This window comes from Babylonia areolata, chromosome 7 (assembly GCF_041734735.1).
Source record: "Babylonia areolata isolate BAREFJ2019XMU chromosome 7, ASM4173473v1, whole genome shotgun sequence".
In the NCBI taxonomy this organism is placed as follows: domain Eukaryota; kingdom Metazoa; phylum Mollusca; class Gastropoda; order Neogastropoda; family Buccinidae; genus Babylonia; species Babylonia areolata.
The window spans coordinates 25,796,642-25,809,494 of NC_134882.1; the positions used below are offsets into that span (position 1 = coordinate 25,796,642).

Here is a 12,853-nt window from a genome sequence, read left to right on the forward strand (position 1 = left end):
GCAGTGCTTTGTTAGCACAGGACACCACATGGCCCAGAACCATGGGGTCTGGGAGGAGGAGGGGGAAGAGGCATTAATCTATTGCCTTAGACCCCAAGGAAAGACAGTGAGAGCTATAAATGGCAATTGTACCTGCATGCGGTTGGCTTCCTAGATAGTCCTCTTGTTGACTAACCATTAGTGATTAAACACTGCCAGGACTAATGTATAAAATCAATACCTGGTACATCATCTCCTCCTCCCCCTTCTCTTCTCTTCCCCTGATCATGGTGCTATTAAACACACACACACACACACACACACACACATAAGAGAGAGAGAGAGAGAGAGAGAGAGAGAGAGAGAGATGCACATATGTAGATCTAGAGAAGAGCTAGTGATAGATATAGGAGGGAGGGAGAGACAGGGAGGGAGGTATATATATATATATATATATATATATATATATATATATATATATATATATATATATATATATATATGTTGGGTTTTTTTGCTTGTTTTTGGTGTGTTTTTTTGTTTTTACAAATACACTTGTGTGCTCAGATCATGTGATCAACCCAAGCCTGCGCCATTCTGTGGAAAAGCCAAACACCAGTCATGGTTATGCAGATATGGCCAGGCTCAGTGAAAGGTTGAGAGCATCAGGGGGCAGGCAGACTGGCAGCCAGAGAGAGGATGATGGAAGGGTTGGGAAGGGGGAGAGATCAATAGTTGCTCCACCACCACAGAGACTGCCAGCTCAACCTGACTGGACTCTTTCCTCTTCTCCCAACCCCTCCCCCACCTGCACTCCATCTCTCCCCTTCCTCCTAGCAGGCATGGTAGTGCAAGAGGCTCTGGGCCTGCTTTTGTTGTGTAATTCCTGGCTGTCTGCACATTGTGGTGTGTGAGCCCTGCCTGATGAACATGAATACATGCGATGGTCAGTCCCAGAGAAAGTGAACACCCACCCACCTCTGACCCACCACTCCCTTCCCCAACACACACACACACACTCCTCCATCATCTCATCCCTTACCACAGCTGTATGTCAGACTGCAAGTACTGAAATACTCAATTAATGAATATAGAATTAATCAATCACCACATGTACACATGACACATATTTTAGAACCCTCCTCAATATATATGTATACCAGTGGTGTATGAATCATTGAATGGTGTGTCAACAGTAACAGAATGACATGGTAGGCTCTGGTGGTTGTCACCTGCACCATCATGTCATGCAAAAATTACTCAGTCAATGGATAGATACCCCATGCATCCACCCCATAATTATAATTTCTCTGTATAAACCCCAGCAAGGAATAGAATATGCCGAAGGTGTGTGTGTGTGTGTGTGTGTGTGTGTGTGTGTGTGTGACTGTGACTGTGAGTGTGTGTGTGACTGTGAGTGTGTGTGTGTGGTGTGCTAACATTAAGTGTGTGTGTGTGTGTGTGTGTGTGTGTGTGTGTGTGTGTGTGTGTGTGTGTGTGTGTGTGTGACTGTGACTGTGAGTGTGTGTGTGACTGTGAGTGTGTGTGTGTGGTGTGCTAACATAAACAGTGTTAGTGGCATGTAATTTTAATGGTCATGGTCTTAGTCACTGGCACAATCAATGAATCATGGTGACACTAGTGTTGGTCAGGAGGCATGCAGTGACTGCCTGTGCCAACAAGAACATTACATCACAGTGCTCTGGTCTCAATAAAATAACAGAAATCATCATCACCATCCTCCTCCTCCTCCTAATCATCATCATCATCGTCATCATAATAATAAAAATAGATTTATTTTGAATAAAAGAATATAATCATATCAATAGTAAAAAAAAAATTCACATAGCACACACTTCTGACCTGAAGTGAGCCTCAACAGTGTGCCTGCATGAAAACATTCCATATCCACCAATGAAACCTTTGATGGTTGGTGGTAGCACCAGCTGTTGCAAACTGCCATATGTTCCCCAAAGCCTGACTGTTATTTATGTGATCTCAAACACATGATCCTGCAGCCATCAGCTTTGTACTGCTGGTGTGCAAACATGTCCACTAACATGTCCTGTGGGTGTTTGACTAACTGATTAGAAATACATCAGCAACGCAATTATCTGATTCAGCTGTTAACCAAAATTGTCCTGTAATGTGGTGGTCCTGTTTTATCTACTGATGAACAATACACCCACCAAATCAGTAAATGCAGTGTGTGCTAGCACTACTTCCAATGATGAGTGTCAGGCAAAAACACAGAATTACTACTAGCTCCATGAAGACCCTATTCAGTGAAGTATCTCTGGTCAGTGAATACTATTTTTCAGTTCCCCAAGAAAGGAAATTTACAACTTCATTTGAATTTTACTTGTACTGAACATGACACAGTTGAATTAGTCTTCTTTATATCTTCCTAACTTACCTTTCCGCATTATTTTTATTTTCTTTTACTAGTTTTAATGATAGGTTTTCAGCCTTTAAAAAAAGAAGTTATCTATAGGTCAGGGAGATTAGTTCCTTTGGGGTCAAAAGAAACTATTTGAACAAAGTTCCATCAGTAAGGCACACACACACACACACACACACACACACACACACACACACACACATCCAATACTATGCAAACTTTCATTTGTGTATATATATTATCATTAATTACTATATTTAAGTAATATAAAAAAAATTCCCCTCAGGTCAGAATGAGCAGTATTTACAAGGCCTGGTTGTTCACTCTGCCAGTCACACAAGAGTGCAGGGGAAGAAATGTGGATATATAGCCCAGATTTATAAATATTCATCTCAAACACCTGAGCTATGAATTTGGCCAGAAGTCTTATAACATTTTCATTAGCATTTGAATGAATGTTTGAAAAAAAAAAAAAAAAAAAAAAAAAAGCTGCTCTCATCAGGTGAGCGGAAGAATGATTTTACTTTTTAGTAAGAGACAGTCATCACACCGTATTACATGTGTACTACAGTGGAATAATAATAATGATGGATACTTATATAGCACACTATCCAGAAATCTGCTCTAAGTGCTTTTCAAAACACTTTTCTTTTTTTTTACACATTACATCAATGTTACATAAATACACCAAAATGTGACGAACAAACTACACACACAAACAACCAACCACACACACACACACACACACACACACACAAAATACATTTTAAGATATAAAAATGTACATAACACTTTAACAGCTACCCTCCACACACAAACACACACATGAACAGTAACAGATGCACAATGAGGTGGAATGTTGCATTTTGCCCACCTCAGGTTGATAAATAAAGTTTATATCAATAAAATTGGAGATAAACAGTCCCTTTCGTATTATCATATTTTTAATATAAAGATTTGATGCTGTTGTCAGGCGGAAGCAGATATGAATTCATATAAAGTTTACAGTGAGTTGATGTACAAGAGTTTTGCAGTTTTTTATGTTGGAAAAAAAGAAGAAAATACTGTGTGATGTGAGTGGTCGCATGATATGCAATCATACACACTGCGGGAGGATAAAAGTAGCCATCCAGATGTGTGAGGGGACTTCTGGTTAAGACTCCCAGAGCGAGAGGCTTGTGGGACAGTCTGGTGAGAGCGAAGATGGAGAGAGGTTGTGGCATGAGGTGACAGGAGGAATGAGAGAGACTGAAGTGAAAAGAAGTTAAGAAGAGAAGAAGACAGAGGAGCAGAGACATATCCCCAAAGAACATCAAGGGCACTCTTCAGCCTATCGGCACCAGAAGACAAAAAATCCAGAAGACTGACCGGGCATGAGGTTCTGCACCTGTGAGAAAAGGACACTGCCAGACATCCAGATTCTTGAAGCCAGCTTCAGATGGCAAGAGTGACTGTTGGGTTAGAGCTGTAGTGTCAATGTGTGAGCGAAAACTTGGATTGAGTGTCTCAGGATTGGGATAAGAGTATGGATTTACATTGTCAAGTTCTGAAGTTGTAATTTCATGTTGTGTAAAGGATCTGGTTAGATGTGTGTGAATCAATAATCATTTTTATCAGTATATAAAGTGTATAAATGTATACTGTGTCCTCCGTTATGTAAAAGAAAAATAAATGCGCAGTGATTTTTGAGTGCATAGATGTGTGCTTGATTGAGAATTGAACCAAACCTGTGAACTAACCCTGACAACAATAATTTCACATTTGAAAAGCAAAATCAAATCCATAATTTTCCCCCAACCTGGAAACTGGAAATTATGTGTTTAAGAGTGTGAGTGTGTGTGTGTGTGTGTGTGTGTGTGTGTGTGTGTGTGTGTGTGTGTGTGTGTGTGTGCGTGCGCGAGCGCGCACGCACGTGTTTAATATAAGTTGGAATGCAAGGCGTGCATGTGAGAAAGAACTGACAGCAGGTTAGAGTAGGTGGCAAGAAGATTGATGGATTTGGGTTGTGTAAAGGGAACCTGTACATGGTCTGCAATTTTAAATATTAAGAATTTCTAATATTTTGAAATTAGGTTTCTTATCATTTTGAAATAAATGTTTCTTAATGTACGTGAATGAGAGAGCAAGAGACCCACATCATTACTGATTCAGCATTCTGTAATATTAACACACACACACACACACACACAAAAGAGTAAGCTGCTATGGTCCACTCTGCTAAACATACCTTCATCTTCATCCATTTTACAACTACTATTAAGTGGATAATTACTCTGCCATTTCATGGGGTTGTGTGAGGCTCATTGCTGCTATTTGTTGGCTTAATTAGCAGCTGTTACTTTTCTTTTTTTTTCACCCCAAAGGATTTGATTGCCCAATTTGCCGCACGTCTTGGTGCATAACCGAGCCCTAAAATAATGAGTGAAATCATGAAAATAAAACATTTCTATGAAGACAGGGGAAACGGGGTGCCTGTCTACATACTCTGTCTGTCTACAGTCACCGCAGACTACGTTGCGTGGCACTTTTAACTTGAATGAATCAAGGGTGACAAATGCCATAACAGACTGGACAGTGTCTGGCAAACTCATTCCAGTCCTTGATACGGCGGGCACGCATCCGGAAGACTTTGTCTTCTCTTAAAATGTAGACAAAAATGAGTGAAAACAACTTGTCTGTAATATAATATGCCTGGCTTTCCACCAGAACTAGTTCACGCATATACATTAGGGAGAAATATGGAAGGCGAAATAATCAGTTTTCATTCTGCAAGAAGACAGGGAAGAAATGTTAATGTTGTCAATGATGCCGACAACGGACAAGACACACAAGCGACACTGCACTCACCAGTACTACAGCCCGGCCCCCTAGCGCCAATGCGACTGAAGTCTGTCATATCTTGTGCTTCTGCCATATTTCATATCTGCCTTCAGCAGCAAAAACCCAAATCTAGAAGTTGTTGATCATTTACCACATAGTGATTTTCTGCCTGTCTGCTGGTCAACCAACTAAATGCCGAAACCTCACGATTTCCTAAGACGCGGAAGTCATCGGGAGTGAGTTCCCTTCCATTGCTTTTGGCTGCGCTGCAACACACGTGAAGGCATTATTCGGTTCTCGTTACATTTCATGATGAGAGATTTTCCACTTTGTAATGTCGAGAAGGAATTTCTTCTCGGCGTTATTGCCGAAAATAAGGTAATTATAGTATCTGTCAGAACATGATGTCATCGTACCCACTTTTTATAAAGAAATCATGAAACTGCCCAACCTTGAGCATCGACGGAAACGCAGCGAAATGATCGACTTGTCTGTCTGTAGATTAACCCTCAAAGTGCTGGATATAATAAAACATACTTACAGAAATCATGCTTAAAACAAAGGGATAGTTTGCCTCCGCTACCTGTGCTCTGATTTGGGGCATTTGTATGCTTATCAGTAAGAATAAATAGGTAAACCTATACATTTTTGGAAAGTAGAGTGAATGAAGAATCAGATAAAAGTAAGAAAAAGGCTGTACCTTGTAAGTAGTTGGAGATATTCCACAGGATATAAACAACAAATTTTGCAAACTTGTTTTCCAAAAACGTCAACCACAATGTTTATAGGTATTTTCACATCTTTTACAGAGTCAAAATCTCAAAATTGGCATTAAACTGTGCAGAAAATGTTCTGGCTGCAGAATCATGAAATGAATATAACTGAAACAATGAAATTATAAGCACTGTATTATTTGTTTGAGACACACCCACCGACGCCACGCACGCGCACATCTACAATACTTTATGCAATCACAGGCAAAAACATAAATAAATGTTTTCTTTTAGCTCCTGTTGCTTTCAAAAGCAGCAAGAATGCTTTAAATCAAAATAATTTCCAGTTTTCTAGCTTGATTTGGTCAAGAAATCGCAATAGACCCATGCCTAACCCACTTTACCACCCCTCCCCACCCCCATCACCCACCCCCCAGTTTTTGTGGCTGGAGACACAAAACTGAATGAACAACAAGCAAGCCAGCATGCCCAAGTGTCAAAATAACAAAGCCGTTTTCACCAGAATCCCTGTCAGCAAATGAATCATCACTAGTGACAAGGTCACTCATTTCCTGAGCTTTGTCAACTTCAGTGTCACTCATTGTTTACAAAAAATACGAAGATCTGGACTTATAAACTTGATCAAAGTTTGTGCAAACACAAGCAGGGAGGCAGTAACACCAGAACGAGGCAGTTTTACGAAGGCTGCCGAGCATAGCTGTACGATGTCGGACCTTATGTAAACAGAGCCACGATCGTGGCCCATCGCACTTTACCAGGAAAGCCACGATCGTGGCTCATCGCGCTCTCCGGGTTAATGTCGCAGAATCCAGATGACTGGCGTTAGTAGCGACATGGGGAGGAGGGGTGGGAGGGTGGAGGGGAACTCAGCTGGCCTACTGGTGGTTGGTGGTCAGCCTTTTAGTTAACAGCGTCTTGAAGCTGGCGGCCAATTCAGCGTGAACGACACTGTGTCCAGGGTGTTCCATAAAATAGTTTTTGTACTGATCCGTTTTACAGGGCTTGATAGTGAAGCACCTGTCGTTGTTTCTAATGTATGTGTCGATGACGTTACCAGACACAAATCCTGGGTCTCTGGTGGAGTGGATCAGCCTACCTGATTTTTGTGGAGTCAGAAAATTTTGAGCAGATATGGCCGGCACCAGCCCCTCAACCACCTTATAGAAGAAACACAGGCAGAGCTGTTTTCTGCAGTCTTGTAGAGTCAGAAGATCCAGCATCTTCAGTAGCCTCTGGATGCTGCCAGGTGTGTGAGAGCGGTAATCCCCACTGATGAAGCGCACTGCACCCCTCTGGACTCGTTCCAGCATGTCACTGTCTTTCTTGGCATAGGGGTCCCAGATAATGGCACTGTACTCCAGGACAGAATGAACGAGGGAGAGGTACATGCTGCGCTTGCAGCCTGTGGGAAAGTGGTGGAGGTTACGTCTCAGGAAGTTGGCTTTCTTAGTGGCCTTAGCAATGTGGTCACCCCACCTGAGGTCATGGGAGATGAGGATGCCTAGGTAGGGGTTTTGGGCACATGCTTAAGGAGGGTGTCATTTAGGGTGTAGTGATATGAAGACTGGCTCTTGATGCTCAGGATGTAGCACTTGTGGGCTACAAGTTGATAAATCCATGGTATTTATAAGACTCAAGAACCTCAGATTGTACACTCCAAAAGTTGGAAAGTCAGGGGGAATAGTCTAAGATTGAGTAAATATTCTTCTTCCTCTTCAGCGACCACAATCATTGTGATTATTCTGTCACTAAAATCTCATTCAACTTAACAGAAGAAGCTCCTTTAAAGAATGAGTTGTAAACACCTAGAAAAGTTTGCCAGATATAACGCACACTGGGCCACCCTACCCTCACTGTACATCCAGTTTGTTACACATAAGTAGCCCTTGCATGCCACTAAAAGGTTGGGGTTTTTTGTTGTTGTTTTTTGTTTGGTTGGTTTTTTTACCAACAGAATGACGAACATGCCTAACATAGTAACAACTAACAAGGCCTCAAACTTCTATTAAGTTTAAGTTTGAAAATTACTGCTGGAAAAATATGTTTTGGTTTGTGAGGGTCCCTATTTTCCCCATGTTTAATCCAACCTTTGCCAGCTGAGAGACATTTTATTGTCAGGTGTATCTGAATGTAATATTGCACAAAATCAGTTACCAGAATGTTTCATTGAATATTGAAAATCTGCCTAAACTTCTCATTTTTGTTAATAGTATAGATGGGCATTTTTTTCAGATTCCTGTCAAGACATGATACAAAATAGGTACAAATGATGATCATCATGATGATATATATATCTATATAGCGCCCATCCTCAATCAGAGACTAAGCTCGAAGCACTTTACAAAAACATTTGCACAACAGGCTGCCTACCTGGGTAGAGCCAACTTACAGCTGCCATTGGGCACTTATCATTCATTTCCTGTGTTTTCAGTCAGGTTTCTGTCACACACACACACACACATACATGTAACATTTTACAAATTTATGACCTTTTTTTTTTTTTTCTTTTTCTGTTTAATTACCCTCCAACATAGGCAGCCATTCTCTGTTTTTGGGTGTTTGCATGCTGGGTATGTTCTTGTTTCTATAACTCACCAAATACTGACATCGATTACAGGATCTTTAACATACATATTTAATTTTCAGCATGTGTATACACACGAACGGGTTCAGGCACTTGCAGGTTGCGCATAGTGTATGTTGACCTGGGAGATTGGAAAAAATCTCCACCCTTAACTCACCAGGTGCGACGGGGATCGAACTCCTGGAACCCTTAATGAGAATCCATGGCTTTGACCATTTGACCACTGGACATGTCAATCCTGAGGATAATAGATAACTGATATGCACTGATTCGCTTTTTTCGTTAGTCCCCACCCTGATAAGGGTTTATAGTACACAATACTAAATGATATAACTTTGAATTATAAGGCATATATATATGTAGATAAATAAAGCCATCATGATTATAATATATAATGAATACTGATATATATAAAGAAAAGAAACACACATCAAGATGTTATAGTTTTGCTGTACTGAAACTGACATTGAAAGTAATGATGCACAGGTATACTGATGGAGATGTACTTGATTTTTTCATTTATTTGCTGCACTGCATTGTTTCAGTGGCTTTATTCCCATGCCACTTATTCTGAGTTATCTGTCTCAGTCCCAGCATCAGCAGTTGAAAAGAAACCATCAATTTCAATGTTAGGTCACCAAGATGCAGCACATCAGAGAGGACCCTGCAATGCTGCTGAGTCACTTTGGTAGTGGTCATTAGTGCCTGATCTGATGTCCTTATGACACCAGCTCCTAAGCCCCCAACTGACAACAATAATAGCTTAGTTGCAGAGCCAGACTGAGTGAGCATCTCCCCCAGAGTGAAGACTGCCACCATGTCTCTCCAACAAGAGTCCCTCATGAAATTGCAGACTCCAAAGTCCTTGACAGGTCTCACCCTAAGCACAGAAAAGGAGGAACAACAAAACTGAGGGCACTATTGGAGCAGGGCATAAGGCCACAGAACATAGGACTTTTTTCACATATTGATGAGAAAGATGCTATGGACTAATGGAGGGATAAAAATATACATTATAGCAATAACAGGAGAACATTACTATAGCACTGGAAGTGTATAGGCTAGAGAGCAGAGACAGGCTGAGGCAGAGGGGGAAAGTGAAATGAATGAAGAATTTTTTTCCTGGAGGTGGGAAAGGGGATGAACCGCACATATAATGTATAAACATACATAATGATAATAATGATACTGATGATAAGAAAAAGAATATTATTATTATTATTACTACACCTACATACACTAACCCACACACATACAAAAATAAATGAATTCAAGAATGGATGGAAAAAAAAAGTGTTCCAATGTATCTTTTATTTACCTGTGTGCTAGCTGAATCAGTAGCATAGGCATCACTGACTTGAAGTTGTGTACCTTGTGTAATGGAGAGAGTTACCACTCTTTACTATTTGTTAATCATATCGTCTCCTGGCCTCATTATTTGTAATTTCCAGTTGATAAGCCACAGAGGCAACCATGTATTTGTTCTGTATTGTCCATGTGTTCTGCATGGCTTATTCAGGATTAAAGGGCTATGCCAGTCTTGAATAAAAGCTAATTTGTGTTTGCACATTTCTTCTGTCTTTGCTGCTGTGTGCACATGTCAAATGATTGGTATAAGGACAGGCCCGGCACTTTCTTTGTTTTAGGAAGTGTCTGAGTTTGTTCCAATGTACCATTTTATTTACCTGTGTGCTAGCTGAATCGGTAGCATAAGCATCACTGACTTGAAGTTGAGTACCTTGTGTAATGGAGAGAGTTACCACTGTTTACTATTTGTTAATCATATCGTCTCCTGGCCTCATTATTTGTTAATTTCCATGTTATAAGTTATGTTTTTTTAAGGTTGTTGGGCAACACTGTTGTTTAATTGTCTCTGGGAGGAGTTCCACTGGGAGGCACCTGAGTAAACCAAACTAGATTTAACTCTTTCACCATCATAGGTGACTTTAGTTGACTGGACAGTGCACTGCCATAAGTGACTGTCATCAACATCAAGCTGTCATGCTGATAAGACCTTTTTTTCACATTGTAACAAAGCTTGACAGCTGCAGCTAGTTTCCTCCCAATAGAACAATGACTGACCTTTGCCTCCTGACCAATTTTGAAGTGAACAAGTCCATTGTGTTCTTTTAAAATGAACTGAAGCCTGTGACTGAGAGCATTTATATCTGAAATATTTGGCGCTGGGGAGCGTTTTTCACACTGAAACATTGCAGTGAAAGAGTTAGATAGTGCAGTCCTTGGGATTGGGATGTGGACTTTCAGAGTTTTTCCTGATGGATTTATTGGAAATCTTTTTATTAATTTTGGTGGTGCATTCCCTGTCATGATCTTGTGCATTGTGATTCTTTGTTATACTCTAATCTACAGTCAGAATGGATCAGTTGGTGAATATTTACTTGTTCATAATCTGAGTCCAAAAGGGTAGCCTTGAGAAGTTTTGATGCATAATCTGTTGTGGACTGGATTGTGATTTAAAAAAATTCTGTGAGTGGAAGTGAAGGAAATGCTCAATTTTGGACAGTGAATATGATGATATGTTTTCTGGGCTGTGTTTTTGCATAGGGAATTTATGTGACAATTCCAAGAGAGATCATTGTTAATTGTAACTCCCAGACATTTATGATCACTCACCTCTTCATTAAGTTCTGTCATAAGTTGGATGGACAGAAATGTAATTTAAACTGTTTTGCCTCTTTTGACTGGTTGTGCTTACTTGCTTTTTTGTATGGGGGTGATGTGACATGTGGGTAAGTTTGGTACTTTTAATGAGGTCATCAGTACTTTCCTGTAGGCTTTTCCAAGAATGCTAATGTCAGTATGCGTTGTAATTTGATGGATTGTTGTATCATCTGCAAAAAGTTCACACAGGGAATTTATGTGGAGAGGCAGTTAATTTAGATACTGAGAATAGCAGTTTCAGTTTCTCAAGGAGGTATCACTGGGTTTGCATCATTTGCATAAAGAAGTATAGACATTGGTCCCAGTCAACAGATTACACAACTTTGAAGGCTTTGCAGATGATTATGCATGGTAATAACGATGAGAAATGCATCTATCCTGTCTGATGATTGGTTTTAACTCATAGTTGATGACAACGACAGTGATGAAACTGACAACAATGTTTGGTGCTTTGCCCAGTCCATTCATCCGATCTGACATCAGTTTTGAGCAGGTGACAATGTCTGACAGTAAGGGTGCAATACTTTCACGAAATTTGAGAAGAGGGGCAGGAGTGAGAGTGGAGTGGTGTAAGATGAAAGGTCGAAGACCAGACAGAGGCCATGGGAAAGGGGTGCGTTCATGACCAGTCAACTGTCTTTCACAGTGTTTATCTGGCAGGAACTGGACACCATCTAATCATCCACAATTTTCAGGTAACACAGGGCTGACCGACAGTGGACGGGAATCTCATGATTTTATATTTTCACGCATTTTGTCACTGATTTGACCAACTCCTTTGTTGAGCAGACAAACCAGATGCACAGCAGACACTTTACCCACTCAAATGCAACAAGGAGAGAGAAAATATCATCAGACAGGTTCCCCCCTCTAAAGGGAGAATACTCTTTGGTGTGAAAAAAAAAAGAAAAGAAAAAAAAAAGCTTGACTTTTCAGTTCCTGAGAACATGATTGACTTTTTATCTTGACAGAACTCTTGTTTGTCATTTTTGGTACAGTTTTTCACGTACATGTTTACAAGCTTTGTGATTGTTATCATAAACATATATAACCGGTTGTGTTTTGTTTTGTTTTGTTTTTTCTTTTACTGGTATAATTGGAATATAAGCATGTTATTTCCAGTTGTGTTTTGTTTGTTTTATTTTTAGGTGTCATTCTGTGGAGGTGGAAATATGCATTTTGGGTTCTCAAAAATCATGAATCACTTTGATATGCCTGGATAGTTATCTACCATCAAAATAAATTGGAAAAAAAGTTCAGATTCAGAAACCGTATTCATTTTCCTTCACAAAAACATTGGTTCTGTATCTTTTATAGTTTTTGTATTAAATTTTTTAAAAGATTACCCCTGAATCCCCAAAATCCAGTGGGGAGAGCACTGGCAATGGGAAGAACACTTTTTTTTTAAAACAAAGTTCCCTGGCACTGAACCGGTTAAAATGTAAACAAATGTATTGTATAAACTTAATCTACACAATCTCTCTATTGTTGCATGATAAAGCACATGCACTTATTTAGTTATTAAATAACTTATTGTATCACAGTTGCCCAGGCCCCACCCTTCACCAGCACACATTGATATCTAGGCCCCACTCACCACATGCACATGGTACTCACAGTCACAAACACATCCTTGTAATGATGTATACCATA

At 40.1% G+C, this 12,853-nt stretch overlaps 2 protein-coding genes across 14 annotated transcripts in view; one reads left to right on the forward strand and one right to left on the reverse strand.

Annotated features, from left to right (window-relative positions):
- LOC143283922 (putative phospholipid-transporting ATPase IA) overlaps nucleotides 1–5,388 on the reverse strand; it is a 152,423-nt gene extending 147,035 nt beyond the window's left edge. For 12 of the 13 annotated variants that reach the window (XR_013055467.1, XM_076590363.1, XM_076590358.1 and 9 more), the window contains exon 1: nucleotides 1,843–1,971. Coding sequence is in view for 12 of the 13 variants with exons in the window: in XM_076590363.1 (XP_076446478.1) it covers nucleotides 1,843–1,942 (100 nt within the window). In the remaining variant the exon portion in view is untranslated. Of the gene's footprint in view, nucleotides 1–1,842; nucleotides 1,972–5,227 lie in introns of those variants that run through there. The other variant, XM_076590356.1, reaches the window with a different exon arrangement.
- A 61-nt stretch (nucleotides 5,389–5,449) lies between these two features.
- LOC143283924 (exosome complex component RRP45-like) overlaps nucleotides 5,450–12,853 on the forward strand; it is a 69,525-nt gene continuing 62,121 nt past the window's right edge. The window contains exon 1 of the mRNA XM_076590364.1: nucleotides 5,450–5,578. Within this exon, the coding sequence (XP_076446479.1) occupies nucleotides 5,510–5,578 (69 nt within the window). The 5' untranslated portion in view covers nucleotides 5,450–5,509. The remainder of the gene's footprint in view (nucleotides 5,579–12,853) is intronic.